General features: G+C 40.4%; 2 protein-coding genes across 8 annotated transcripts in view; one reads left to right on the forward strand and one right to left on the reverse strand.

Annotated features, from left to right (window-relative positions):
• Window positions 1-6,807, forward strand: LOC140626369 (large ribosomal subunit protein eL39). 4 transcript variants are annotated; one of them, XM_072814130.1, is made up of 3 exons: window positions 385-528; window positions 4,572-4,668; window positions 6,343-6,807. In XM_072814130.1, exon 3 carries the CDS (start codon window positions 6,442-6,444, stop codon window positions 6,595-6,597), a length of 156 nt encoding a protein of 51 aa, XP_072670231.1. In that variant the 5' UTR covers window positions 385-528; window positions 4,572-4,668; window positions 6,343-6,441; the 3' UTR covers window positions 6,598-6,807. The 4 variants fall into 4 exon arrangements, with proteins under 4 accessions (XP_072670230.1, XP_072670231.1, XP_072670233.1 ...); XM_072814131.1 differs by lacking the exon at window positions 385-528 and adding an exon at window positions 841-860; XM_072814129.1 differs by lacking the exon at window positions 4,572-4,668 and having other exon boundaries at window positions 1-528.
• RIPK1 (receptor interacting serine/threonine kinase 1) overlaps window positions 3,679-26,253 on the reverse strand; it is a 40,463-nt gene continuing 17,888 nt past the window's right edge. For all 4 annotated transcript variants that reach the window (XM_072814122.1, XM_072814124.1, XM_072814123.1 and 1 more), the window contains exons 6-11: window positions 25,095-25,244; window positions 14,642-14,718; window positions 11,147-11,243; window positions 9,705-10,271; window positions 8,344-8,487; window positions 3,679-5,752 (exon numbers count right to left, since the gene is read on the reverse strand). In XM_072814122.1, the coding sequence (XP_072670223.1) occupies window positions 5,466-5,752; window positions 8,344-8,487; window positions 9,705-10,271; window positions 11,147-11,243; window positions 14,642-14,718; window positions 25,095-25,244 (1,322 nt within the window). In that variant the 3' untranslated portion in view covers window positions 3,679-5,465. The remainder of the gene's footprint in view (window positions 5,753-8,343; window positions 8,488-9,704; window positions 10,272-11,146; window positions 11,244-14,641; window positions 14,719-25,094; window positions 25,245-26,253) is intronic.

Consider the following 26,253-nt stretch of genomic DNA (forward strand, 5'->3'; position numbering starts at 1 on the left):
GCTCCGCCGGACGGCCGGAGAACCTGCATGCGCTGAGGACGAGCTCCGCCGGGCGGCCGGGAATACGCAGGCGCGAAGAACCCGCTCCGCCGGGCGTCTGGGGAACACGCATGCGCCACGACTCCCTCCGCCGGACGTCCGGAGAACCTGCATGTGCTGAGGACCCGCTCCGCCGGGCGGCCGGGAATACGCAGGCGCGAAGAACCCGCTCCGCCGGGCGTCTGGGGAACACGCATGCGCCACGACTCCCTCCGCCGGGCGTCTGGGGAACACGCATGCGCCACGACTCCCGCTGCCGGACGGCCGGGGAACACGCATGCGCCTTGACTCCCTCCGCCGGGCGGCCGGGGAACACGCATGCGCCACGACTCGCTCCGCCAGGCGGCCGGGGAACACGCACGCGCCAGGACCCGCTCCGCCGCCGGCCGGAGTAACGTGTCCCGTCGGGCCTGGTCGGCGGGGCCGGTCGGCCGCACTGCCCGCCGCGCTGTCTCTGACCCTCGGCGGGAGCGGAGCTCGGGTCCCACGGTACTGCCCGCACGTCGTCGTCCCGCGGGGCGGCCCTGGCGCTCGAGGAGCACGTCAGTGTGCGGGCCCGCCCTTCGCCGCGCCACCCGCGCTTCGCGGCCTCCCGGGGGCGTCGGCGGCGGGGCGGGGCGGGGCCGCGGGGGGTAGAGGCCTCGGGCCGGACGCCCGTGGTGGGGGGAGGCTTCTGCGCAGGGGGCACGGCGCGTCCCGTAGCCAGGTTGGGGCTGCGACGCGCAGGACGGAGGCTGAGGCCAAGTGAGCACGAGCCGTGCGGGGCAGGTGCCGCGTCCGGTGCGAGGCGCCCGGGAAGGCACGTGGAACGGGTGGAACAGGTGCACCGGGGGCCGCGAGGGCGGGGCGGGGCGGGCGGCGCCCGGTGGGCCCGAGCTTCCGTTACGGAGGCGGACGCGGTGCGCGATGCGGGGCCGCTGGATGCCAGCGAACTAAGCCTTGTTTGTGTTGTATCAGAAGACGGGTTTTGAAGGTTTTATGTATTCGCTCATCAGAGGCGCAGGCAGAGGGACCAGCAGCTCCCCGCGGGGGCCTGACGCGGGACTCGATTCCAGGACCCCCGGGTCACGCCCCGGGCCAAGGCAGATGCTCCACCGCTGAGCCCCACCCCCCACCCCCGCCCCGGCCCTCGGGCGTCTCCGAATCTCAGCTTATTTAGATCATAGAATTCAAGCTTTTTAAAGGTTATAAGCGTTACCTGCACTAGACACTTCAGTGGAGGAAAAAACAAAAAACACTCCTGTAATTCTGGCCACCACTCTGCCTTGACTGCAAAGAACTGGCAGGTCCATGGCCACCGTTTAGCCCCGGCTAGAATTATTCAGGATGGCAACAGCTTCCTTGCATATTGCATTGTTTCTCCTCCTTGAATCCCCCCCCCCTTTTTTAAAGATTTTATTTATTTATTCACGAGACACACAGAGCGGCAGAGAAGCAGGCTCCATGCACGGAGCCCGACGCGGGACTCGATCCCAGATCTCCAGGATCAGGCCCTGGGCTGAAGGCAGCGCTAACCGCTGAGCCACCCGGCTGCCCGAATCCCTCCTGTTGTAATGGTCTTATATACATAATACTTTTCAGTGTTAACAGCCATGGAAAGTTCTGATACCTGTAGTGTTCTCACTGGCCATTTGAGTTTTTTTTTTTTTTAACTAAGACTGGCCTAAAAATGGATTATGCAAAAATATTCCTTCAACATGAATGTGTCACATCAATTTTCCCCGCATAGAAGGAAAGAGAAATACATTTCAGCTGACTACTGTCATCTGACTTTCAGAAACCTTTGGTAGATCAACATTTCCTTTTTTTTTTTTTTTCCCTGAGCCGCTGTTTTGGGATTTCTTGTCGGAGATCACGAAAGTAAAAATAATTGTACAATTTTAACATGTTAAACCGTAGCACTTGTGGGGCTCTAGGTGATTGGTGTCACAATGTATTAAATGCACACTTGAGAACTAGTCCTTACTGTGTAACACTGTTGCACAGCTTTAAAAATAACTTTGTGCCAGGCACCTTATGGTGCATTATTTTGATCCTCGGGTCAGCCTTACTGCCTATTTATAGAAGAGAGAATGGAGGCTAAGAGAGGTTAGGAAGCAGGCTCTTGGTACACAGCAAAAGAGGAGCCGAGGGGAAGTTAAGCCTACTTGATTTCGCAACCTGTACTTGGGTTGTTACGGAATTCACTGGAATAGCGTTAGGCCTTCAAGAATTTCTTTGTAATCAGATCCTTCTAAAATCTTGGCCACATAGACACCTAGTGTCCTGCTTTGTAAATTTTATTTATTCATAGACACACAGAGAGGCAGGGACACAGGCAGAGGGAGAAGCAGGCTCCATGCAGGGAGCCCGACGTGGGAATGGATCCCAGGACCCCAGGATCAGGCACTGAACTGAATGAACGCACCGCTAAACTGCTGAGCCATCCAGGCTACCCTCTGCTTTGTTTTTTTGGTTTGGTTTGGTTTTCTTGACCTCAGTCCTTTGCAGTGAAATTGCACAGTAACCCTGCTGATTGCAATGAGTAAAAATCATCAGTCTTTCACTTCTTAGTTCTATAACAGTAACACCTGATGAGTTAAATTTAAAATTTAAACCACGATGTTGTATTACATTGTTTTGGCAGTTAGAAATTTTTATCCTACAACAGATGTGACTAAAAGAATTGATCTTGTTGACATGGTTACCCTCTTATAGAAAGAAATCAAAAGTATCATCTATCTGTGTACGTTCTGGCAAGGGAGCTTTCACCATAAAATCAGGTTGAGCTTTTTTCCATTGTTAGGTCACAGCCTGTTTCTGATGCAAAACGTTTTTATCTGCAATTGTTAAGTCGTCTGTCTTAGGAAACACCAAGTTTTATTATAAAAAGAAAGCCTTTATAAAAAACATACCTTAAAATGTACATCAAAATACTACTTAACATTTTCAGGGCAGCGCGGGTGGCTCAGCGGTTTAGCCCCCTCCTTCAGCCTAGGGCATGATCCTGGAGACCCGGGATCGAGTCCCACGTCCGCCTCCCTGCATGGAGCCTGCTTCTCCCTCTGCCTGTGTCTCTGCCTCTCTGTGTCTCTCATAAATAAAATCTTAAAAAAAATTTTTTTCGGAGAAAGAACAAACTATTTTTGAAGATCTAACTTCATACGATGGACCCCAAACAAATATTGTAACCACAGCAACAAGTGGAAAATGCTGATTTCACAAGGCTGTGAGGGTTGGAAGTGGGTGTTCTTTACCAGAAGAAACCTTACGGTCTGAGTATCTTTTTTGGAACCAAATATGGATAATCATCTTTCTCATTATAGTCTGTGTCCTCTCACTTAATTTTCTGCCCAATTGATTCTCTTGTATTGAAACTCTTCAGATACAAATTTGACTCTTTTCAGCCCAGTTTTTAGAGAATAGGGGCTGAAGGAAAGACTTTGGAACCATGTCTAAGGACAGATGGGCTGCAGGCTCTCAAGCAGCGTGTTTTCATCCTGAGAGCCAGAAAGCTGTCCAGAAACTTCTCTTTTTACCATCAGCTTCCTCTTGCCTGCTAAAGGCAGGAGGGTGAAAAGGGCAGTACATATAGGAAATGCCAACCTCAGTGAAGAAGCCCAAACGGTCTCATTTATATAAACACATCATTTCAATTGCTTATATTTGAGGTACAAAGTTTTATTTTGAAAAGTCCATTAAAAATACCTTTCATTTTTGGCTTTAACATTGATCAATTTCTTTGGAATTAGAAAATTTAAACACTGTTAGGAAAGAGGTACAAGGGGTACGTTTAGAAAAGCAATCATCCATCCATTCCTCTCTAGCAAAGCCTGGGACTCTTTCCCCATCCAACTTTTCTTCTGGTCTGTGTAGTCTAATGCTATGTTATATGGAAACTAAGTGGACCTGGATATGTGTGTGGATAAGAGACTGGGGTTCATTCCTTCGTAGCAGTGCTCTTCTCGACTGGGGCAGCTCTGTCCTTCCAGGGAACATCTGGCAATGTCTCCAAACATTTCGGCTTGTCACAGCTGGGGAGCAGGAAGAGGGAAGAAGGGGATGCCACCATTGGCATCTAGTAGTTAGAGGATGCTTTCACATGGCCAGATCTTACCCTGCACGGGACAGCCCCCACAATAAAGAATAACCTGGCCCAAGATGCCAGTAGGTACAGAAGTTGAGAAATTGTTTTCCAGTCCCAACACTTCAGGTGTGTGTGTATATCAGCTGTGGCTAGGGGATTTTAGAATCGGAACCGCAATATTGTTCTCAGCCCACCAGACCCTAGAATCTGTTCTGATATCCAGAGTCACCAGACTGCATCCTGCACTCCCTCCCTCCTGGACAGGCTGAGCACAATGACACGCTCTCGGGTTAGCCGAGCGCAGGCAGTGATAACTGGATGGCCTGCCCGCCTCAGTCTTCTAGTCTTCAGGTTCCTTTCACACATTCAAGTTTCAGGTGGGCTTTGAGAGGTCGAGTGTTAGAAGCACAATTATCAACCTTTGAAGCGTTCTTTTTTTTTTTTTTTTTTTTTTTTTACGTTATAGCTCACAGAAAAAAAACGAAAATACTTCTACAGTATCCTGGGGTAACCTGAGGAAGCTGCTCAGTAGTGACCAGTCCTGAGGCTCCAGTCACAGCCAGGTGTGAAGAGATCAAAATTCCCTGCATCCATGCTCCCTCTGCAGGGCACAGAGGTTGGGAAAGTACATAAAGTATCAGAATGCTAGGAAAAAACTTAAAAACTTCATCAAGAATTTCTGTCATCACCACAGTTAGTAACAATTCCTTGTAACAACCGCCTGGAAAATTCTAGTATTTTTGTTCTCTATTTTTTTTTTCCATCTTAGTATTCCTTAAAATTCCTCCAGTTAGTTAATTTTTTTGGAGTGGAGACTGCATGTAATTTTTGAAGCCTGTAGTGACTGACACAACATTTGATACTGAAGTTAACAGACATTATAGTTTCAGAGCAAACCATGGTTAGAATACAAAACAAAAAACAAAACAAAAAAACCCTATTTGAAGAGAACTTAAAATTTCACTGTACTCGTGAAGAGAGCGTAAAATAAGAAAGTTGACTTAGTTTATGTCCTCTGAATTTTTTTCTTACTCTAGCAAAACTCCAGTAAGTTAAATGAATGGCATCAGTGAACGCTGAGGAACGAATCTTCCTCAAATATCTCTCTCCCCTTCAAAACCCAGTTAGGCTTCTTTTTGGACTTGGCCTCAGACATTAATAGGTCTTCCTGGTTAGTAGGCGGTTTGCTGTAGGCTTCTTTCCCATTCTCCACCTACGGAATGCAGGAGATTTTTATGCAGACCCAGAACCTGTATTAGTGAGGGAAGAATTCTGAAGGATCAGAGGCAGCGCGCTTTCAGTGGGTGACTTACTCACTACGCGAGGAGAATACCCCATGCTGCCCAAGCCCCTTCTCGAGTTAGTTCTGGCTGATGTGTATCAAATAGTTCAAAAGGTCTATTCTTGAGCACTGGTAGAGCGCATAGGCCAGCTTTCCAACCGTGGCCCCTTTATTGCCTTCCCTCATCAGCCACTTTTGGAGCATCTGGTAAACCTTTTCTTTGAGTCCATCTCGCTCATAGTCGTGGTCAATTTCATCAATCTGAGGTTCAGTGAAGCCCAGTTTGCGGGCACAGTTTTTCCATTGCTTTCCCAGATTTTCCCTGACTGGGTCCAGATGTTTATCAGTCAGACTAGTGACATTATCTGCCAAACAGAAAAGATAAGAAGGCATCAAACTATAACTCATTTGAACATTCTAGTTTTAAAAACCTGTAGAGACAGTATCAGGAGACGGTAAAACAACAACAACAACAAAAAAAACTTCATTACATAGTTGTGGACTCATTCCTTAGGGGATCCTTTACATGTCTGGAAGCCCATGTGCAGTGTGTATATGAATACAGCAGAGAACCTCTACCTCCTAGCAGATGCATCTCTGAGCCACAGCTGGTGGCTTTGGGAATACAAGCTCTGCTTGGCTTCTAGGCTGTCCTCTATGACCTTAGCCAATGGCCCTGGTTAATTTCAGACCTTCCTGATACAAAGAGGGAAAATACTATTTTTGTTCCTTTTGGCATCATCTACATACCTGGCCAGAATCAGGGTCATTCAACTCCTCATCCCCTGCACCCAATGGTCTACTTTCCTCTTACTTAGGGAAACTGAGGCCATCAAGTGTGAACTCCTGCAATTATAATGCCTTCCCTTGTCTTTTAAAGAATGAGGTATCTACTTTTCCAGGTCTATTTTGGGACTCAACTCTCCTCTAAGTGCCGTCTTCTCTTCTCTTACAGCCACAGCCTCCCTTTCTAACTGGTTCCTTCCTCTCTGGCCTTCATAAAAATAACAAAAGGAGCCGCTATCCTGGTTGCGTGTGGTTGACTGTTACCGCCATGTCTTCTCACAAGACTTTCAGAATCAAGCGATTCCTGGCCAAGAAACAAAAGCAGAATCGTCCCATTCCCCAGTGGATTCGGATGAAAACTGGTAATAAAATCAGGTACAACTCCAAGAGGAGGCACTGGAGAAGAACCAAGCTGGGTCTATGAGGAAGCATCCATCGCACATCATGAAATAGCAAATATAATTGGCACACATATTTAAGCTGCATGGAGATCACATGTTCCTATCCTGTCAATATGGAAACACCCTTCCTACCTGGCCAATAGACATGTCTTATTAAGGAAACGTTCTTGTCTGTTCCTATGCCTCTATACCAGTAGGCTGGTTCAGTAATAAATGCGACACCTTTCAGCTGAGCTGCTGTTGTGTTCTGATTTGTGAAGTACTGAAATCCCCCTCCTGTCAGATCTCACATAGCACTGTCTGATAGAACTTTCTGCAGTGATAGAAATGGCCCTTGACATCCAAGTATTTAAAGTACGGCTAGGGGACGCCTGTGTGGCTCTGCTAAGCATCTGCCTTTGGCTCTGGTCTTGACGGGGAGACTGCATGTCTGCCCCTCCCCCTGCTCAGGTGCTCTCTCTCAAATAAAATCTTTTTTTTTTTTCCTAAAGATTTTATTTATTCATGAGAGAGACAGAAAGAGAGGCAGAGACACAGGCAGAGGGAGAAGCAGGCCCCATGCAGGGAGTCCGACGTGAGACTCGATCCCGATACTCCAGGATCACACCCTGGGCTGAAGGCAGGCGCTAAACCGCTGAGCCACCCAGGGATTCCCAAATAAAATCTTTTTTAAAAAAAATAACAAAAGTAAACTAAAGTATAAAACTACCATCACCACCACACACATTTTCCTTGATCTTCAACCTACCTCAATAAGCTGAATATAAGGAAAAAGACATCTCATTTCTGCCCCCCCCCTCAACTCCCATCCTCTCCTTAGCTCCCCACAATGCAGCTTCTGTTATCACCAAAGGACATCAGCAGTCCAAAAACCTTCCAAGATATTAGCCTAGTTTTGTGAGTTCCTCTGGGAGAGGGACCCTGGGTTTCATCAGATCCTCCAAGGTACTTTTGTCACCCCAAAAGTTAGGAACCTCCTCTCTAAGAATGTTAAAGACTATTTTTCAAATGGATTAGGCCAGGGATTGGCAAACTATGGCCTGTGGGTCAAATCTGGCCTGCTGCCTCGTTTTGTTAAGTGAAGTTTTATTGGAACACAGCCATGTCCATTCATGTACATCTTGTCTGTGGCTGCTATTGCACTACAATGTCAGGTAGTTGCAACAGAGATCTCAGGGCCAGTGAAGCCTAAAATAATTTCTATCTGGCCCTTGATAGAAACATTTTGCCAATCCTAGAGTTAAACATAAAGCTGGGCTCTTAAATCCCATTGATTTGGCCTCATGACTATGATTCCCAGGTTGTGTTTTGGGATTAATGTTTTGAGCCTGCACAGTTAAAAGCCCATAAGAGAAAGCTCTCTTGTTTTTATTACAGGGGTGCTGTTGAGGGCATAGTCTTCTATTTTTTCAGAATCACTTTTGATGAAGACCTGAGGGAGATACCTCTCCTAGGTCTGAATAGTGATATTGATGATATGTTCAGTACTTTCACAGATCTTAACTACATGCCAGGCAGTGTTCTACACTCTTTATACATATTGATGATAATTTTCACAACAAATCCATGAGTTAGATATTGTAATTATCCCCATATTAAGCATTAATAAATCACAACGGATTATATCGAAGTTACAGAGATATTTTACAGAGAAAACATGGGTCAACTGTCAGGGAGAATAAATCAGAGAAATTTCAGGATTCCACTATATCCCTCTAAGCAATAAAGTTCAAGGTTGCTAGAAAATGTGTCCTTAAAGGGCATCTTACCAAAGATATCTTGGTACTTATAAGCTGGCTCTTCTTTCACGTTCATGTCGAGCAGGGCTGAACTCATTCCACCAACCTCCATATAATTATGCTCTCCAACCTGAATGCCAGAACTGTTGTATATGGTACATTTTACAGACTCATCTGAATAGAGTGAAACACACAGGTAAGTAAATCTAGGTTGAAAGCAAGAGAAATAAATACAACATGGTAAAAGGACAGGGCTTTATTCTAGATATAGAAGTTAAATTATTTATCCTATGACAGTCTTTGAAATTTTCCTCTTCAAAATGTAGCTGAACTAACCTTACATCCACCAAAATGGCTACTATAAAAAAAAAAAAAAAAAAAGTAACAGTGTTGGCAAGGATGTGGATGAACTGAAACCAAGGTGTGCTGCTGGCGGTAATACAAAATGGTGTGATAAATGATATGGAGATCCCTCAAAAATTAAAAATAGACTTCCCTCAAAAATTAAAAATAGACTTACTCTAAGATGTAGCAATTCCATTTATGGGTATTTACTCAAAGGAACTGAAAGCAAGGCCCCAAACAGATATTTATATAGCCATGTTTACAGCAGCATTATCCACAACATCCAAAAGGTGGAAGTCACTCAGGGTCCACCAACAGATGAACAGATACACAAAATGTGTTATGTACGGACAATGGAATATTATTCAGCCTTAAAAAAAAGGAAGGAAATCCTGACACATGCTACAATATTGGCAAACCTTGAGGACATTGTGTTCAGTGAAATAAGCCAGTCACAAAAGGACAAAGACTGTATGATTCCACATATATCAAGTACCCTATAGCAGTCAAATTCATAGAGACAGAAAGAATGGTGGTTGCCAGGGGCTGGGGGTAGGGGAATGGGGAGTTAGTGTCTGATGAGTACAGAGTGTCAGTTTGGGAAGATGAAAAGAGTTCCAGAGATAAATGGTGGTGATGGTAGCCCAACACTATGGTTTCCTCACCAATGCAGTCTTTGGCCGATATAAGATAAGAATTAAAATATCCAAGACTTCTTTCTTACCTTCAGAAAACAGCAAGCAAGTAAAAGAACACAAACCCATCAGCGATTGGGTATAATGGGACCACTGTGATGCAGATTAAAGCAGAAGATACCCACTGGTTACAAGGACCTGTAACCCAACACCTGTGGGTAGCTGCAATGAATCCTACTCAAACCAAAGCCAAGTGCTCTGATGGAGACTAGTCCATGGCTGCAAACGGCATGTGGCAGCTGAAGACTATAAACAACTCACCCTTGTAACCTTAGAGTCTACATCAGAGCTAATAGCTGCTTTATTTTCAGAAACATTTAAAAAAGATTATAGCTAAAAAGAACTGTTTACCTCTTGATGGGAAGGAGCTGAATGGAATGGTGGGCGTGTTCCCCAGTAGGTTGGTCTCCGGCACTGGAGTTTTATTCACGCTTGGGATATGGCTTGGATTTGGCTGATACCAGACTCTTGAACCTGTTGTTCCCAGAGCCAGTGGTCTTGTTCTAAAATTGAATGGACTGTACAATTCATTGTTCCAGTACCTTACTGGGGGTTGGCTGGTTAGCCCCTTTGGCTGGTGTACTGCATTACCAGGACTGGTTGCAATAGAATAAGGAAGGCCTTTTACTCCTGGGTTCTGAATGTTTTCATAAGGTCTCTGCTGTGCAAAAGGGTCATGGGAGACCCTTCGTCTCCTTTCCTCCTCTCTATTATAAGCCACACTCTGTCTGAGTGGTTTCGTCTGCCTGTCCATGCGGCTGCCATAAAGATGGTAGTTGGCTTCCTCCTGGAGTTTACTCTGCAAGCTGAGCTGGTTCTCATCCTGCTGGTTCTCCAGGGAGGGAGCAAACCAGGACTCTTCCACGGGACCTATCCCCAGTCCCTGGGAACTGTGCAGCGAACTGGGCTGTTCTGGGGCTGAGGAGAAATGATCAACATTGGAAAGAGTTTCAGACAGCAACAAGAAATAAAATAAAACCTGGGCACTGCCACACATCTGTGTCTCAGAATAACATACTGCAACCTTTGCAAGCAAATAAAAAAAGCATTGACTTGATGGTCCTCTTCCTACAAATATGTAAGTAATTTGTGGAAGCCCCTGCAGGGTGGTGAGAGAGCACTAGAGAAATGTTAACAGGCAATGGCAACATGAGTGTCACAGGAATGACCAAGGGAGAAAGGGACTGGTCTTTAGTAGAGAAGGTGGCTGTGTCCTTGGTGTGGTGCAGGGCTGGAAAATAAGACCCGGAGCAGCTTGGTGCTAAGCACTCTCCATGGATTCTTTTATTCTCTAAAAGCCCTGTAAGAATAGGAGCAATTATATTATGATTTGAGGGATGAGGTTTACAAGAGGTTAATTTGCCCTAGAACAGATAGCTAGTAAGTGGCTTCAATATCCTATACTCTGTTTTTCCTTTTGTGAAAATGAAAAAAGTATCCCTCCTTGAATCCAAGACCAACCTCTCTGCTAATTCTCTGGATATCATCCCTGACCTCAAGGACCTTGCTTCCACATATGTCCCCTCTTTATCCTGAGCCCTTACACTCTCCCTATCAGATATATGTTAGGCCTCTTATGTTCAGGATGTTTTATGATTTTAGTGAACACCCTGTTACTTACTATTTCAAATATATGTTATCTTCATTCTAAATATATTATAGATTCCTTTAAGGCAAGAGTTAAATTTTATAGCTTCTTCTGTTTCTTATATGTTCATGAAGAGTATTTTTGAGAACAGAGTGCATGCACGAACAAACAAGTGAATACGTTATTTTCAATCATAGTATGTTACCTGAATTTGACCTGCTTGGAGGTGTTGCTACACAGTCAATCTGGAGAGACTGCATTCTCTTCACAACTGAATTTTGGGCTGGGTCTGGATACTCTTTCTATAATTGACAGCATAAATGTACACTTTAGTAAACAGTAGAAAATAGTTCCAAAAAATTATTATAGAAAAATGAAATCTTTTCAAAAGGTAGAGATTTCATATAGCTCTTACAAGGAATAAATCTTTTTTCCCCAAATAGCCAAAACAATCCTGAAAAAGAAGAATAAATTTGGAGGGTTCACACTTCTTGATTTCAAAACTCACTACAAGATTACAGTAATCAAAACAGTGTGGTATTGCTCTAAGGACAGGCATAGACCAATGAAAGGTAGAGAATCCAGAAATAAACCCTTATATGGTGAACTGATTTTCAACAAGGGTGCCAAACCATGCAATGGGGGAACACTGGATACAAACCTAAAAGAATGAAGTTGGACCCTTACTTTTATTATATACAAAAATTAACTCACATGGACCCAAACACTGAAGCTTAAGTGCTCAAACCATATAAACATCAGAAGAAAACATAGGGGGAAAGATTCACGACATTCAATTTGATAGTAATTTCTTAGACATGACACCAATAACACAGGTAACAAAATAAAAATAAATAAATTGGAGTACATCTAAATTAAAGCCTCTGTGCATCAAAGGACGCTATTAAGAGAGTGAAAAGATAACCCAGAGAATAGGAAAAAAATACTGGCAAATCATATCTCTGATAAGAGATGACTATCCAGATTATATAAAGAATTTGCATAATTCAACGATAAGGCACAAACAACTCAATTCAAAAATGGCCAAAGGGCCATTTCTCTAAAGAAAATATACAAATGGTACATGAAAAAGTGCTCAACATCATTGGGAAAATATCCTTCAAAACCACCATGAGTTATACATTACTTCACACGACTTCACACTCTAGATGGCTATCATTTAAAAAACAAAACAAACAAAACCCTGAGAATGAAAAATGCTGGTGAGAATGTAGAGAAATTGGAACCCAGAAATGTAAAATGGTAGGACCCTTATGGAAAACAATTTGATGGTTCCTCAAAATTTAACATAGTATCATCATACAATGTAGCAATTACACTCGTGTATATACCCAAAAGAATTGAAAGGAGGAGCTCAAAAAAAATTGTACATCAATGTTCACAGATAAAAGGTGGAAACAACTCAGTATCCATCACAGTTGAATTAATAATCAAACTGTGATATACACAGAAAATGGAGAATTACTCAGCCTTAAAAAGGAACGAAGCTCTTAAAACATGTTAACATGGATGAACCTATAAAACATTATGCTGAGTGAAATATGGCAGACACAAAAAAATGAATATTGTTTGATCCCCACGTCTGCAAGGTACCTAAAGAGGCAAATTCATAGAAAGTGGAATTACACGTTACCAGGAACTGGGAAGAGGAATGGGGAACAGTTGTTTAATGGGCACAGAGTTTCTGTTTGGAATATTTAAAAATGGAAATGGACACTAAGTGATGTTTGTACAGCACTGTGAGTGTACTTAATGCTACTGAATTCTACACTGAAAGATGGGTAAGATGGTGGGGCAGCTGAGGGGTGCAGTTGCTTAAGCATAAGACTCCTGGTATTGGCTCAGGTCGTGATCTCTGGGTCATGAGATGGAGCCCAGTGTCAGGCTCTGCAGTCAGCCTGGAGTCGGCTTAAGACTCTCTCTCTCTCTCCCCCTTTCCCCCCTTCCCCCATGCACATATGCATGTACGCTCTCTCTCTAAAATAAATAAATCTTTTAAAAAAAAGAAAAGGTAAGATGGTAAATTTTATGTTATGTGTATTTTACCAAAATAAAAAAAAAGGAAAAAGAAACTCTTTTTTGCTATAAAAGTGATACCACTCATTATTGAAAATATAGAAAATGTACAGAATTATATTTAAAACCTACACATTCTGCCTTCACTCCAAGGACAAAATTAACATTTTGGTATTTCCTTTAAGTTTTTTTCTTAGTCACATTTGCATTTTGTTTTAATATGTAGTGCTTTTGTTAGTCTTCAGTTCAAAATTTTTCTAAATTCCATTGTGATTCCTTTTTAATCCACAGGCTATTTAAAAATATATTTCTTTACTAACCACATGAGAGTTTTAAATTTTAAGATTAATTTCTAGCATAACTGAAATGTAATCAGAGAAAATTCTTAATATGATTATAATCCTTTTAAAATTGGTTGAGAACTGTTTTATTTCCCAGGACACAGTCAATTTTAAAGTATGTCTGTATGTGCTTGAAAAGCCTATTGTAGTTATTAAATGCAGTGTTTTCTATATTTCCATTCAGTCAAATGTTAATCATGTTCTTCAAATTTCCTATATCCTTACTGATTTTTTTTGTCTATTTGTTCTGTCAGTTAAAGAGAAATTTGTATATTAAAATCTCCAACTATGATTCTGAATTTGTCTTTTGCTCCTTTGAGTTTTATCAAGTTTGGTTTTGATATTGAGACCATGTTATTAAGGGCATGCACATATTTAAAGCTGTTATTATCTTCCTGGTGAGTTGAACTTTTTATAGTTATGATATATTTCTGATTATTGTGACTTATCCCTAGTGACTCTCTTTCCTGACGTTCTTTTGATGCCCAAGCATGGTTTCCATTGGATACCTTTCCTTTTATAGTATAGGTATCCCTCAGAAGTCTGGTAATTCTCGCCTCTCCGGTTTTTATCTTCATTTTGAAATCTCCATATGCCTGCCTGTTTTATTGACTGTAGTTCTTCCCCTCATGAATCTAGCAGCATGTTGCTGTACTTGTGCCAGCAGCTTGTTTCCTAAGTGTGTGTGTAGGGAAGGTCTTTGTTTGTCTTGGCTACTTGGCTGGTAATAACCTTTGATATACTTCTAGTCCCCAGACCAAATTCACTGTTTCAGGTTGAGGAAGATGCTGCTCCCATGTGTTGCACAGCACAAGGGACTCAGAGGGAGGAGCCAACTTTTGTAACTGGCACAAGCATGGTTCCCAAGTGACAGTCTTACACCAATGCCCCAGCTGACTATGCTGTTTCTTCTACAAATGGACATAGACTTGTTCCTCCAGTACTCCTTCAGCATTATGTTTTGGGTTAGCATTTTCTTTTTCTGTTATAGGTCTTAGGAAATAAAATTCTGTTGGCTTCCAAGAATTCCTCAAAATGACTGATCCTCCTATGGTACTTTCCGTTCTACTCCAGTGAGGTTGTGCTTTTGTTTCCACATTGCTATATATATAATTTCTCTCATTTCATTAGTTTTGATGGAGGAATGGGTCCAGTGTGCCAACTTGATGGTTATCTGTATAGAATTGCTAATTTTGTTTCATGTGGTTACCAAGCTAGCTTACCTCAAATCTTAGTAACAAATTATATTGCTTTGGTTTTCAAAACTGGTAATACATATGCTTTGATATGTTAATGTTTTGAGTACCTGCTATGTTACCTACTTTTAAACTTGTCACATCTTCTTCTACATTTTCTTCTAATTGATCTTCATAAAAAGGCCTAAATTTTTCTTCAATGCCTATGTAAAAAAAAATAGTACTTTAAATTTCTTAGGTATTTTCTAAACTAAAATTTAAATAACCAGTAATCTATTATTTTTTAATTACTTACCTTAATCTGTGGACAAAGCAGTAAAATAAAAATTTTAATGCCAAATCACTGACTTATATGAAGAGACTAATAAGACTAATAACTAAGTAGACAGACGAAGGGACAAGGCAACACTGGAAACCAAGAAATATTGCCTAATAGCATGTTTCTCCAACTGCAGCACAAAGCCCAATTTATTATGAATTAATCTCCAACTGAATAGGGATGGACAACTCCTTGTTTTGGTCTCTCTGGTATCAAAATGATTATAGGCTAGAACACTCAGAATAGGGATTTGATATAAAGAGTTCAAAGCTGCTAGCCTTAAAAGAAAAAGGCAACTTCCACTTTCAAGAAGATGGAGTAGACATACCTTTCCTTATTTCTCCCTCTAAGCACAAGAACCCCTATAAAATCACACATAAAACAAACATAAAAAGAGCATGAAAGGAGGAAAGACAAAGGCAGACAAACTAGGGACTCTGGGATCTGAGGAGACATGGCGATGAGTTCACTAGTATTTCTTTTTGCCTCTTAGATCCCAGACTTGCACTTAAGGAAGCTGGCAACCGAACAACAACAACAAAATCCTAACAAAAGCCTGCTTTTTCTAGCCAAAGGACTAAGCAAAGGGTAGCCTAGCAAGACAAAAGACTTTTAGTCAATAACCACTCTCCAGCCAAACATCACAGAAAACACTGTGGCTCCACCCCCAACCTTACCAGCAAAGGCCAAGTAGGGAGCTAAGATTTCCAACCTCATGAGACAGGAACAGGGTACTTCAACACCCCCAGCACGGTGATGTCAGAGAGGGCCAATAGGAAGTCCTTTCCTCCTCCTGGTCCATTCCTAAACATGTGGCCTCCATGTGGGTGCTAGGGGCATGGGAAGAACCACTGCTGTGCCTTCCTTCCTGCCAGATGGTAATGAGCCTCTCTACTCTGTGGTTTCAATGGACTATGAAGGTAGACTAGACTTGCACTCTTACTTTGCAATAATAAGGTGCTCCTACCCATTCCAACGGAGAAGTGTCAGAAGCCTAGTGGGAGTCAGAACTTTCGCCTCCATTGCAGTGTCCATGGACTTCACTGGAACTTCCACCCTGACCAGGACAAACAAGGAACGCCCCCCCCTTCTCAGGTGTCCTAGACTCCCCTCTACCTGTCATGAACAAGGTGGCAGCTACTCTTCCACTGCCAAATCCATGTCAAAAAAAGGCCAGCTAATGTAGAAGGATTGAAGAATACCCCAAAACTCCTAGCATTGTAAAAAAATGTGCAAGTTTCAAGAGAAAAATCACTCACCAGACTAAGAACTGGAAGATTTAAAACTGAAAGAAAAAAGATAATTGATACCAGAGATATTAGAACTAGCTGTTTAAAGATTTTTAAACAGCCATGATACAAATGCTTCAATAAGCAATTACAAACAAGCTTAGAACAAATGAGAAAACAGAAAGCCTCAACAAAGAAACATAAGATAAAAAAGAAAGTTCAATAAAATTTTTGAACTGAAAAATATAATAAACCAAAGTAGATGAGTTCAACAGCAGAATAAAGGAGACATAGGAAAGTCAGTAGACTTAAAGATAGAATGATAGAAATAACCCAATCTGATCAAGAGAGAGAAAATAAACAAAAAAAATGTGTAGAGGGCAGCCCAGGTGGCTCAGAGGTTTAGCGCCGCCTACAGCCCGGGGCATGATCCTGGAGACCCGGGATGGAGTCCCACATCGGGCTCCCTGCATGGAGCCTGCTTCTCCCTCTGCCTGTGTCTCTGCCCCTCCCCCCTCTCGATTAAATAAATAAAACCTTTAAAAAAAAAAAAAGAGTAGAGACTCAGGGACAAGTGAAACTATAACAAAAGATCTACTATTTCTGTTATCTCAGTCTCAGAGAGGAAAAAGAGAGCATGGATGAAAAAAGTACTCAAAGAGATAATGGCTGAAAGCTTCTCAAATGTGGCAAGGGACATACACCTACAGATTCAAAAATCAAAACAAAACTCAAATAGAATAAACCCAAATTCATACCAAGACAAATAATAAACCTCTGAAAGATAAAAAGTGAAAACAGCCAGAGAAAATGCCTTACCTATATGTTAAAAAAAAAAAAAAAGAATTTCTTAACTGAAACCATGGAGGCCAGAGTAAGTGGTACAGTATTTATTAAGTCTTGAAAGAAAAGAATTGTCAACCCAGAATCCTACACCCAGCAAAAAATATCTTTTACAAATGAAGGTATGACCAAGACATTCTCAAATGAAGAAAATTATGATAATCTGTTCCTAGCAGAGGCACCCTAAGAGAATGGCTAAAGGAAGTTCCTTAACAAGCAAGAATTGATAAAAGAAGATACCTTGGAACATCAGGAAGGAAGAAAGAATCCATGTGCTATAATTGAAAAATAAATATTTGTTCTCTTCCCCAGCTTCACTTAGTTCAAGACAGGGAGCTCCCCAGATCCCTGGGATCTCTCCTAAGCAATAAAAATATCTTTTGTAATGTTAATGAAATAGCTCCAGGCTAGAGGGATGAGGAGGAGAAGATAAATAGCTTCAGGATGAGGGATGGTCACCAGAAAGACCTAGCTATGATTACAGGGTTGGAGATTTCAGTACCACTCCCTGACCTCCAGAGAGAGGAGGGAGACTAGAGATTGAGTTCAATCCCCAGATTACCTAATGAAGCTTCCACGAAAACCTCTAAACAATGGGGTTTGGGGAGCTTCCAGGTTAGTGAATACATTAAATGAGTAAATTGTTGGAAAAGTAGCATGTCCAGAGAGGGTATGAGAGCTCTGTGGCACATCGCTCCCACCAATAACTTACTTAATGAATCTCTTCCTTTGGCTCCTCCAGAGTTGTCCTTTATAATAAACCAGTAAACATAAATAAAATAGTTTCCTGAGTTCTATGAGTTGTTCCACTGTATTACTGAACCTTAACAGCGTATTATGAGATCCTTCAAATTTGTATTTGGTGGGCCAGAAGTGTAAGCAGCCTGGGCACCCTATCTCCATCTCCATCTTTAAATTTCACAATTTAAAAACTCCCAAAACTCCATCTGGTGTCTAAAGTGGGAACAATTTTACAGCAGAGCTAAGCCCTTAAACCTGTGGAGTCTGACAATAACTCCAGGTAGTTAGTGTCAGAATTTAATTGAATTCTAGGACATCTAGTTGTGACACATTTGGTATCAGAAGTAGTTTCACAAAAAACACCCCACAACACAGTAATCAAAAATAAAGCTAAAGGGGTGCGGGTGGCTCAGCGGTTTAGCGCCACCTTTGGCCCAGATTGTGATCCTGGAGGCCCCGAATCTAGTCCCACATGGGGCTCCCTGCAGGGAGCCTGCTTCTCCCTCTGCCTGTGTCTCTGCCTCTCTCTCTCTCTCTCTCTCTCTCTCTGTGTGTCTCATGAATAAATAAATAAAATCTTAAATATATATATGTATATATATATAAAAATAAATAGGCTTTCTTTCTCCTTTTGAAAAGTTTTCTAAACTATGACAGGTGAAGCAAAACTGTAACAATGTCAATGTATTCTAAATACATGTAGAGGAAATATTTAAGGCAATTATACACAAAAGAAAGTAAAGGGAAGTAAACAAAGTAAAGTTTTTCTACTTCACTCAAACTGATACAATAACATCAGTATGCTGTGATAAATTGTGTACAAATAAAATAAAACCTAGAGCATCCACTGGACAAACTATCCTCAAAGATACTATCAATTAATTCAGGGGCCTGGGTAACTCAGTTGGTTAAGTATCCAATTCTTCATTTCAGCTCAGATCATGATCTCAGAGTTATAAGATCAAGCCCTATATTGAGCTCTGCACTGGGACATGAAGCCTGCCTCTCTTGCTGTGCTCCTCCTCTGCTCTTGCATGTGTGTACTCTCTATTAAAAAAAAGAAAGAGAAAGAAGAAAGAAAGAAAGAAAGAAAGAAAGAAAAGAAAGAAAGAAAAGAAAGAAAGAAAGAAAGAAAGAAAGAAAGAAAGAAAGAAAGAAAGAAAAGAGAGAGAGAAAGAAAGAAAGAAAGAAAGAAAGAAAGAAAGAAAGAAAGAAAGAAAGAAAGAAAGACTATCAATAAATTTAAATGGGATTCTAAAAATGTTCAAAAAAGAACAGGAAGGAAGCAAAAAGAAAATGGAGAAATAAAAAAAGGAAAGAGTAAACAAAAAAACAAAATAAAATGGCAAACGTGAGCTCCACCACATATCAAAAATTACACTAAATTAATATGGTCTAAACACAAATCAAAAGACGCATATTGGCAAAACAGATTAAGGAAACATGACCCAAGTATATACCGCCACAAGAAACTCACTTCACACATAATGATTTTAGGCATTTTAAAGTAAAAAGATGGGGAAAGATAAATCATATAAACATTGATAAAAAGAAAGAAGGTGCCTATCTTAATATTCAATAAAATAAACTTCAGAGCAGATTACTGGAGACAAAAAGGGATATTTACCTAATGATAAAAGGATCAATCCATCAAGACAGCAATCCTAAATATATACGCACCAAACAAGAGATGTAAAATCTATAAAGCAAAAGATAAAACTAAAAGCAGAAATAGACAAATCCACAATCACAGTGGGAGACTTGAACATCTCTTTCTCAACAACTGAAAGAACTAGACAGAAAATCAGCCAAGACATAAAAGAATTCAACATTATCTACAGATCTAATTGAGATTTACGCAACACTCTACCCAACAAGAGCAGAATAATCCATTCCTAAGTGTCCACAGAACATATCCCAAAATACACCATATCCTGAGCCATAAAACCAACCTCAATAAATTTGACAGAAGTTAAACATACAGAATGTGTTCTCTTACTACAATGAAACCAAGCCAGAAACCAATAACAGAAAGAAAGCAGGAAAACTCCAAACTCCTGGAAACTAAACAACATGCTTCTAAATAATGCATAGATCAAAGAGAAAATCTCAAAGAAAACTTAAAAATGCAATTAAGTAAATGAGAATAAAAAACAATCTATCAAAATCTGTGGGACATAACTAAAGCAGTGCTGAGAAGGAAATTTATGGCATTACATACACATTAGAAAACAGATAAGGTCTCAAATCCAAATCAATAATCTAAATTCCCACCTCAAGAACTTAAAAAAAGAAGAACAAAGAAAACAAAAAGTAGAAGAAAGGAAATGAACAGGAATCTATGAAATGAAAAACATAAAAAAAAAATAGAGAACATCAATGAAACAAAAAGCTGGTTATTTGAAAAACATCAATAAATTGATAAACCTCTAGGAAGACTACTAACAAAGGAAAACAGAAGACATAAATAACCAGTATCAGGAATGAAACAAAGGACATTAATACAAACACTGCAGATAGCTAAACAATAATAAGAGATACTACAAACAACTTTACACATATAAATGTGACAACTTAAATGAAATACATCATTTCCTCAAAAAATACAAACTACCACAACCAGAACTAATAAACGATTTCATATATTACTCTGATATAAAACAGACTACTCTGATATACAGATTATCTTGATAGCTCCTATAATATTAAAGAAATCAATTTCACAATTTAAAAACTCCCAAAAAAGAAATTTCCAGGCCAAGATGGTTTCTTGAGAAAATTCTAAAAACCTTTTAAATAATTAACATCAATTACATGCATTCTCCTCCAAAAAATAGGAGGGAAAACTCCTCTATTTTATGAAGCCAATATTGATCCTGATATCAAAACCAGACACAGATAATACAAAAGCAAAAAGCCATAGACCAATATCCTAGTGAATATACTTGCAAAAGTCTTAACAAAATATTAGCAAATGGAATTTAACAACATATAAAAAGAATTATACACCATTACCAAATAGGTTTTATTATTATTTTATTCCTGGGATGCAAGGCTAGTTTGGTATTCAAAAATTAATCAATGCAATTCACCATATTAACAGTGAAAAGAAGGGAAATCACATGATCATATCAATCACTGCAGAAAAAACATTTGACAAAATTCAAAGCCCATTCAAGAGAAATTCTCAGAAAAATAAGGATAAGTATGGTGAACTTCATTCAGTGATAAAGAGTATCTACAAAATACCTACAGCTAACATACTTCATAGTGAAAGTCTGAATGCTTTCCCCTAATATTGAGAAAAGGTGAGGGTGTCTGTTCTCACTGTTCTTATTTAAGATAATGCTAGAAATTCTAGCCAATGTGATAAAGTAAAAAAAGGAAATAAATGTCATACAGATCAGAAAGGAAGAAATAAAACTGTCCCTATTTGGAGATGACATGAAAATCTAAAAAAGATCTCCTAAAATACTTCTAGAACTAATAAGTGAGTTCAATAAGGTAATAAGATACAAGATTAACATACAAAAAAATCAACTGTATTTCATATTCTAGCAATAAACAAATGGACACCAAATTTAAAATACAAACTATTTACAGTTGCTCAAAAAGAAATATATAGGACTTGTATGCTGAAAACTATACAACACTGATAAAGCAAAGATACAAACAAATGAAGAGACACATTGTGTTCATGGATTAGAATACTCAGTATTGTAAAGATATCAATTCTCCCCAAATAGATATACCGATTTACACAATTTCTATCAAAATCCAGGTAAGATTTTTTATTTGGTAGATATAGACAAGATTTTTCTAAATTTTATATGGAAAGACAAAGGAACGAGACTAGCTAAAATAATTTTTTAAATAAAGGAAAAAATGGAAGGAATCAGCCTACTCAGTAAGACATATCACTGTAGGTATTGGCAGAGGGCTAGATGCACAGCTCAATGGACCAGAATAGAGAACCCAGAAATAAACCCATACAAATATCCCCAACTGATTTCTGCCAAAGAAGAAAAAGCTATTCAATGGAGGAAAGACAGACTTTCAACAAATGGTACTGGAACAAGTGGATATGCATAGGCAAAATATGAACTTCAATCTAAACCACATACCTTATACAAAAATTTACTCAAAATAGATTGTGGTACTTTTCCAACAAAATATAAATTGAATGACTTGCAAGAAAGAATCAAATATTTAGTTTTGTGCTATTGTTCTTTGGTTAGCAATCAAAAATTTTCCTTGACAATTATAGAAAAAAAAAATACTTAAAATAGACTTAAATGTAAAATTGTAAGAATTTTAGAACAGAACATATAGAAAATCTTTGAAATCCAACCCTGGCAGTGTTCTTAGGCTTGACAACAAAAGTACAATCCATAAAAGGAAAAATTCATAATCTAGAATTCATCAAAAACTTTTACTCTGTGAAAGATGCTGCTTAAGAGGATTAAAAAAAACCCACTATGTTTTGGAGAAAATATTTGCAAACTACAAATCCAATGAAGGAATACTACATAGACGATATAAAGAACATTCAAAATTCAACAGCAAAAAAAAACAAGCAATCTAATTAGAAAACAGGCAAAAGACCTAAAGCAACATTTCACCAAAATCGACAGATAGCAAATAAGCATAAAAAAGGATATATTCAATATCATTAGTCATTAGAGAAATACAAATTAAAACCACAGTGAGGTATCACTACCTACCTATCAGAATGGCTAAAATGACATGGTGACAACACTACAAATGCTAACAAAGATGCAGAGAAACTGGATCACTGGTGGTTCACATTGCTAGCGAGAACATAAAATGGTACAACCACTCTGGAAAACAGTGGCAAAAAAATCCACAAAAAAACAACCATGAAACTACTGTATAACCTAGCTATCTCACTCCTGGTTATTTATTCTAGAGAAATAAAGACGTATTCACACAAAAACCTGTCACATGAATACTTACAGTAGTGTTAGTTATAATAGCCAAAAATGGAGAACGAACCATATTTCTTTTGAGGAAAGAATAAACAAACTGTGGTACATCCACACCATGGAATACTACTCAGCAATAAAAAGAACAAATCGTTGGTATACACAATAGCCTGGATGAATCATGCTGAATGGCAAAAAGCCAAACCCAAAGCATTCCCAAAAAGTATTTTATGATTCTATTTTTTTTTAAGATTTTATTTATTTATTCATGAGAGACACAGAGAGAGAGAGGCAGAGACACAGGCAGAGGGAGAAGCAGGCTCCATGTGGGGAGCCTGATGTGGGACTCGTTCCCAGGACTCCGGGATCATGCCCTGAGCCAAAGGCAGATGTTCAACTGCTGAGCCACCCAGGGGTCCCTATGATTCTACTTATGTAGTATTTGTGAAGTGACAAAAAATGACAGAAACGGAGAACAGATTAGTGATCAACAGAGGTGAAGGAGGAGGGTGGCGTTGGGGAGGAAAGTGGGTGTGGGTACAAGAAGGCAACATAAGGCACCCTTCTGGTGATGGAGATGACCTGCATCTGACTGTATCAAGGTCAACATCCTAGTTGTAAAACCATACTGTAGTTTGGCCAGATGCTATCACTGGGGTAAACTAGGTAAAAGGTATATGGGATATTTCTGTGTTATTTCTTTTCTTTTCCCTATTTTTTTTAGAAAGATTTTTTAGTAACCTGTACATCCAGCCTGGGGCTCGAACTTACAACCCCCGAGATCAAGAGTTGCATACTCTATTGACTGAGCCAGCCAGGTGCCCCTGTTTTTCTTACAACCACAGGTACATCTACAATTATCTCAAAATAGGAACTTTAATTTTAAAAAAGTGAAAAAGGCATGAAAGAAAAGAAGAGACCAGGTCAGGAGAGGATTCAGGCTGACTAGGAAAATAGGAAAACAAGCAAGTAAATCAAAGTACCCTTCTAATCCTTGGTTCTAGTGGTGGGTGGGGCTTTATTCTGTTTTCTCATGGCAGAAATAGGCTCCTAAGTGACTTCCTACTATTTATTTCTTGCTTACCTGATTTTCTTTCCTCTGCCTCTAGAATCTTAGCAAGGTCCTAGGTAACCTAGTGGAATGGGAAGACATGCAAGGATGTGACAAACATTCATGTCCCCTTTCCTCGCCCTCTATTAAAGGCCTAATTTTTTTAAAGATTTTATTTATTTATTCATGAGAGACAGAGAGAGAGAGAGAGAGAGGCACAGACACAAGCAGAGGGAGAAGCAGGCTCCATGCAGGGAGCCCGACGTGGGACTTGATCCCAGGTCTCCAGGATCACACCCTGGGCCGAAGGCTGCGCTAAACGGCTGAGCCACCCGGGCTGCCCTACAGGCCTAATCTAAATGACAATATACATTTCCAAAGAAGTCTGCATCCCAAGGGGAAGGAGAAGAAATAAAAGATGCTAATAAAAAAGGACCAGTGGAAGCTACCAAAGTATCCATCAACAGATGAATGAATAAAGAAAATGCGGCGTGTGTGTATACATACACACACACACACACACACACACACACCCCTTCTCTCTCCCTCTGCCTGTGTTTCTGCCTCTCTCTCTGTCATGAATAAATGAATAAAATCTTACAAAAAAAAAAAAAAAAAGGAAGGAACTTCTGACACACACCACAGCACAGAGCAACCCTAGACATTATCCTGAGTGAAACAAGCCAGGCACGAAAAGACAAAAACTGTATGACTCCACGAGGTGCCTAGAATCGTGCCTATTGATGTAATGATAGAAATAATAGAATAAATTCATAGGGATGAAAAGTCAGAAGGGTGGCTGCCAGGGCTGGGGGAAGGGGGATGGGGAGTTGGTGCGTTTTAATGGATACGAAGTTTCAGTTTGGGAAGATGAAGAGGTTTTAGAGATGGCTGGTGGTGCTGGATGCACAACACTGTGAACGTACTCAACGCCGCTGAACTGTACACTTAAATAAGGTTAAAATGGTAACTGATGCATTATGCATATTTTAACACAATTTTTATTTATTTATTTTTAAAGATTTTTTTTATTTATTCATGAGAGACACACAAAGAGAGAAAGAGAGGCAGAGATACAGGCAGAGAAGCAGGCTCCATGCAGGGAGCCAGACGTGGGACTTGATCCTGGGTCTCCAGGATCATGCCTTGGACTGAAGGTAGCGCTAAACCGCTGAGCCACCAGGGCTGCCCTTAACACAATTTTTAAAAAGTTAATTATGCAGAAAAAAAAAAAAAAGAAAGAAAGAAAAAAGAAAGAAGAGGGCCTCATATAACTTCACACTTTTAAGAGGGATGGTATCTTTTCATCGAACAAAATGTGTGAAATCTAGAAAGTCTATTTGAAATCACAAGTAGAACTCAGGTTTCTGAACACTTCAACTTCCTGACAACATCTTACCAGGAAAGTCACCTCACTGGCAATGTACACAGTCACAGAAGATGCTCTTACCAGCAAATGTTGGCCGAATTTCGGGTTTTGCCTCCCAGCATTGCTTCATGATGCTGATAATCTCCTCTGGGCAGTACTCAATGATGTCCTCCACATCTGGCCTGTTCCCAGATTTAATGCACAGTATCAGCTGCTGTTCACAGATAGCATCTATAAGGCAAAGAATTTACGTTGATTTTTTCCTCAGGTCCTGCGTGTCTTAGGCAGGAAGGCAGCAGAACTTGGACAATCCTGCTGATCTCCTCTACCTAGGGTATGCTTTTAGGACGGGCGCCTCATCTGTTAGGGGCAGAAGGACCCTCTGACAAGGCACTGACATATTCTACTGCCCAGATGATCAAACGACATTTTAACCTCTGCAGAAGAAAGAAAGAATTCACAACAAAGTGGCCTCCTGGTAGAATAGAATATACAAATAAAAACAATGGCAGACTCCAGACTTTAATACAAAGGCGAACATGGAACAGCTTTTACCCGTAAAGAACTAAGTTTATTGAGAGGGACTTAAAATACAGATTGGTAATGGTTATTCAAAAATTAAGTACAAAGGTTTCTGCTAACACAACCATGATGAGAAGGTCAGAGAAGGCTTTGCTGCATCAAAAAAAAAAAACTAGAAGGATTTATCGATAAATCAGGAAGGAGGACTCAGAGAACAGGATTCCAGGATAGGGGGGCAGGATATGAATAGCTTGGAAGTCTCCAAAATCGTGATGTATCCTAGAAATTATGCGTAGTTCTCAATAACTGGGCATATTGACTAAAGAAAGAGAGGTAAGGAATAAGGCTAGAGAAAGATGGAAAAGCCAGAGAGGGCCTTGTATTCCATGCTGAAGAATTTGAACTCTATACTGGAGGCCCAGGGAGCCTTGGAAAGATTATAAATAGATGAATCAGATGGTCATACTTGTCTATTAGGATGACCAGCCTGGCTGCAGGGTGAATGGGGAAATGAGCAGCCCTCAGTAGAAATACGGATGGTCTGAACTAGAGAGTCTGGTGGGGACAGAAGTGGGGGGATTCAAGATGGATCTTGAATCATATATATACCTTGAATTCATAGGTTTTGAATGGACAAAGCTGAGACCGGAATGCCTACAGTTTCTGGTTGGGCAACTGGTAAGTGGATGCTGATGCCATTTTCTGAACATGAGCAAAG

This window comes from Canis lupus, chromosome 37 (assembly GCF_048164855.1).
Source record: "Canis lupus baileyi chromosome 37, mCanLup2.hap1, whole genome shotgun sequence".
Classification (NCBI taxonomy): domain Eukaryota; kingdom Metazoa; phylum Chordata; class Mammalia; order Carnivora; family Canidae; genus Canis; species Canis lupus.

Coding starts and splice junctions, on each gene's coding strand:
- LOC140626369 (XM_072814129.1), top strand. CDS start 358: ATGCGCCACGACTCGCTCCGCCAGGCGGCCGGGGAACACGCACGCGCC. Junction 529..6,342: donor AGCGGAGCTCGGGTCCCACG/GTACTGCCCGCA, acceptor CTTCTCTTACAG/CCACAGCCTCCCTTTCTAAC.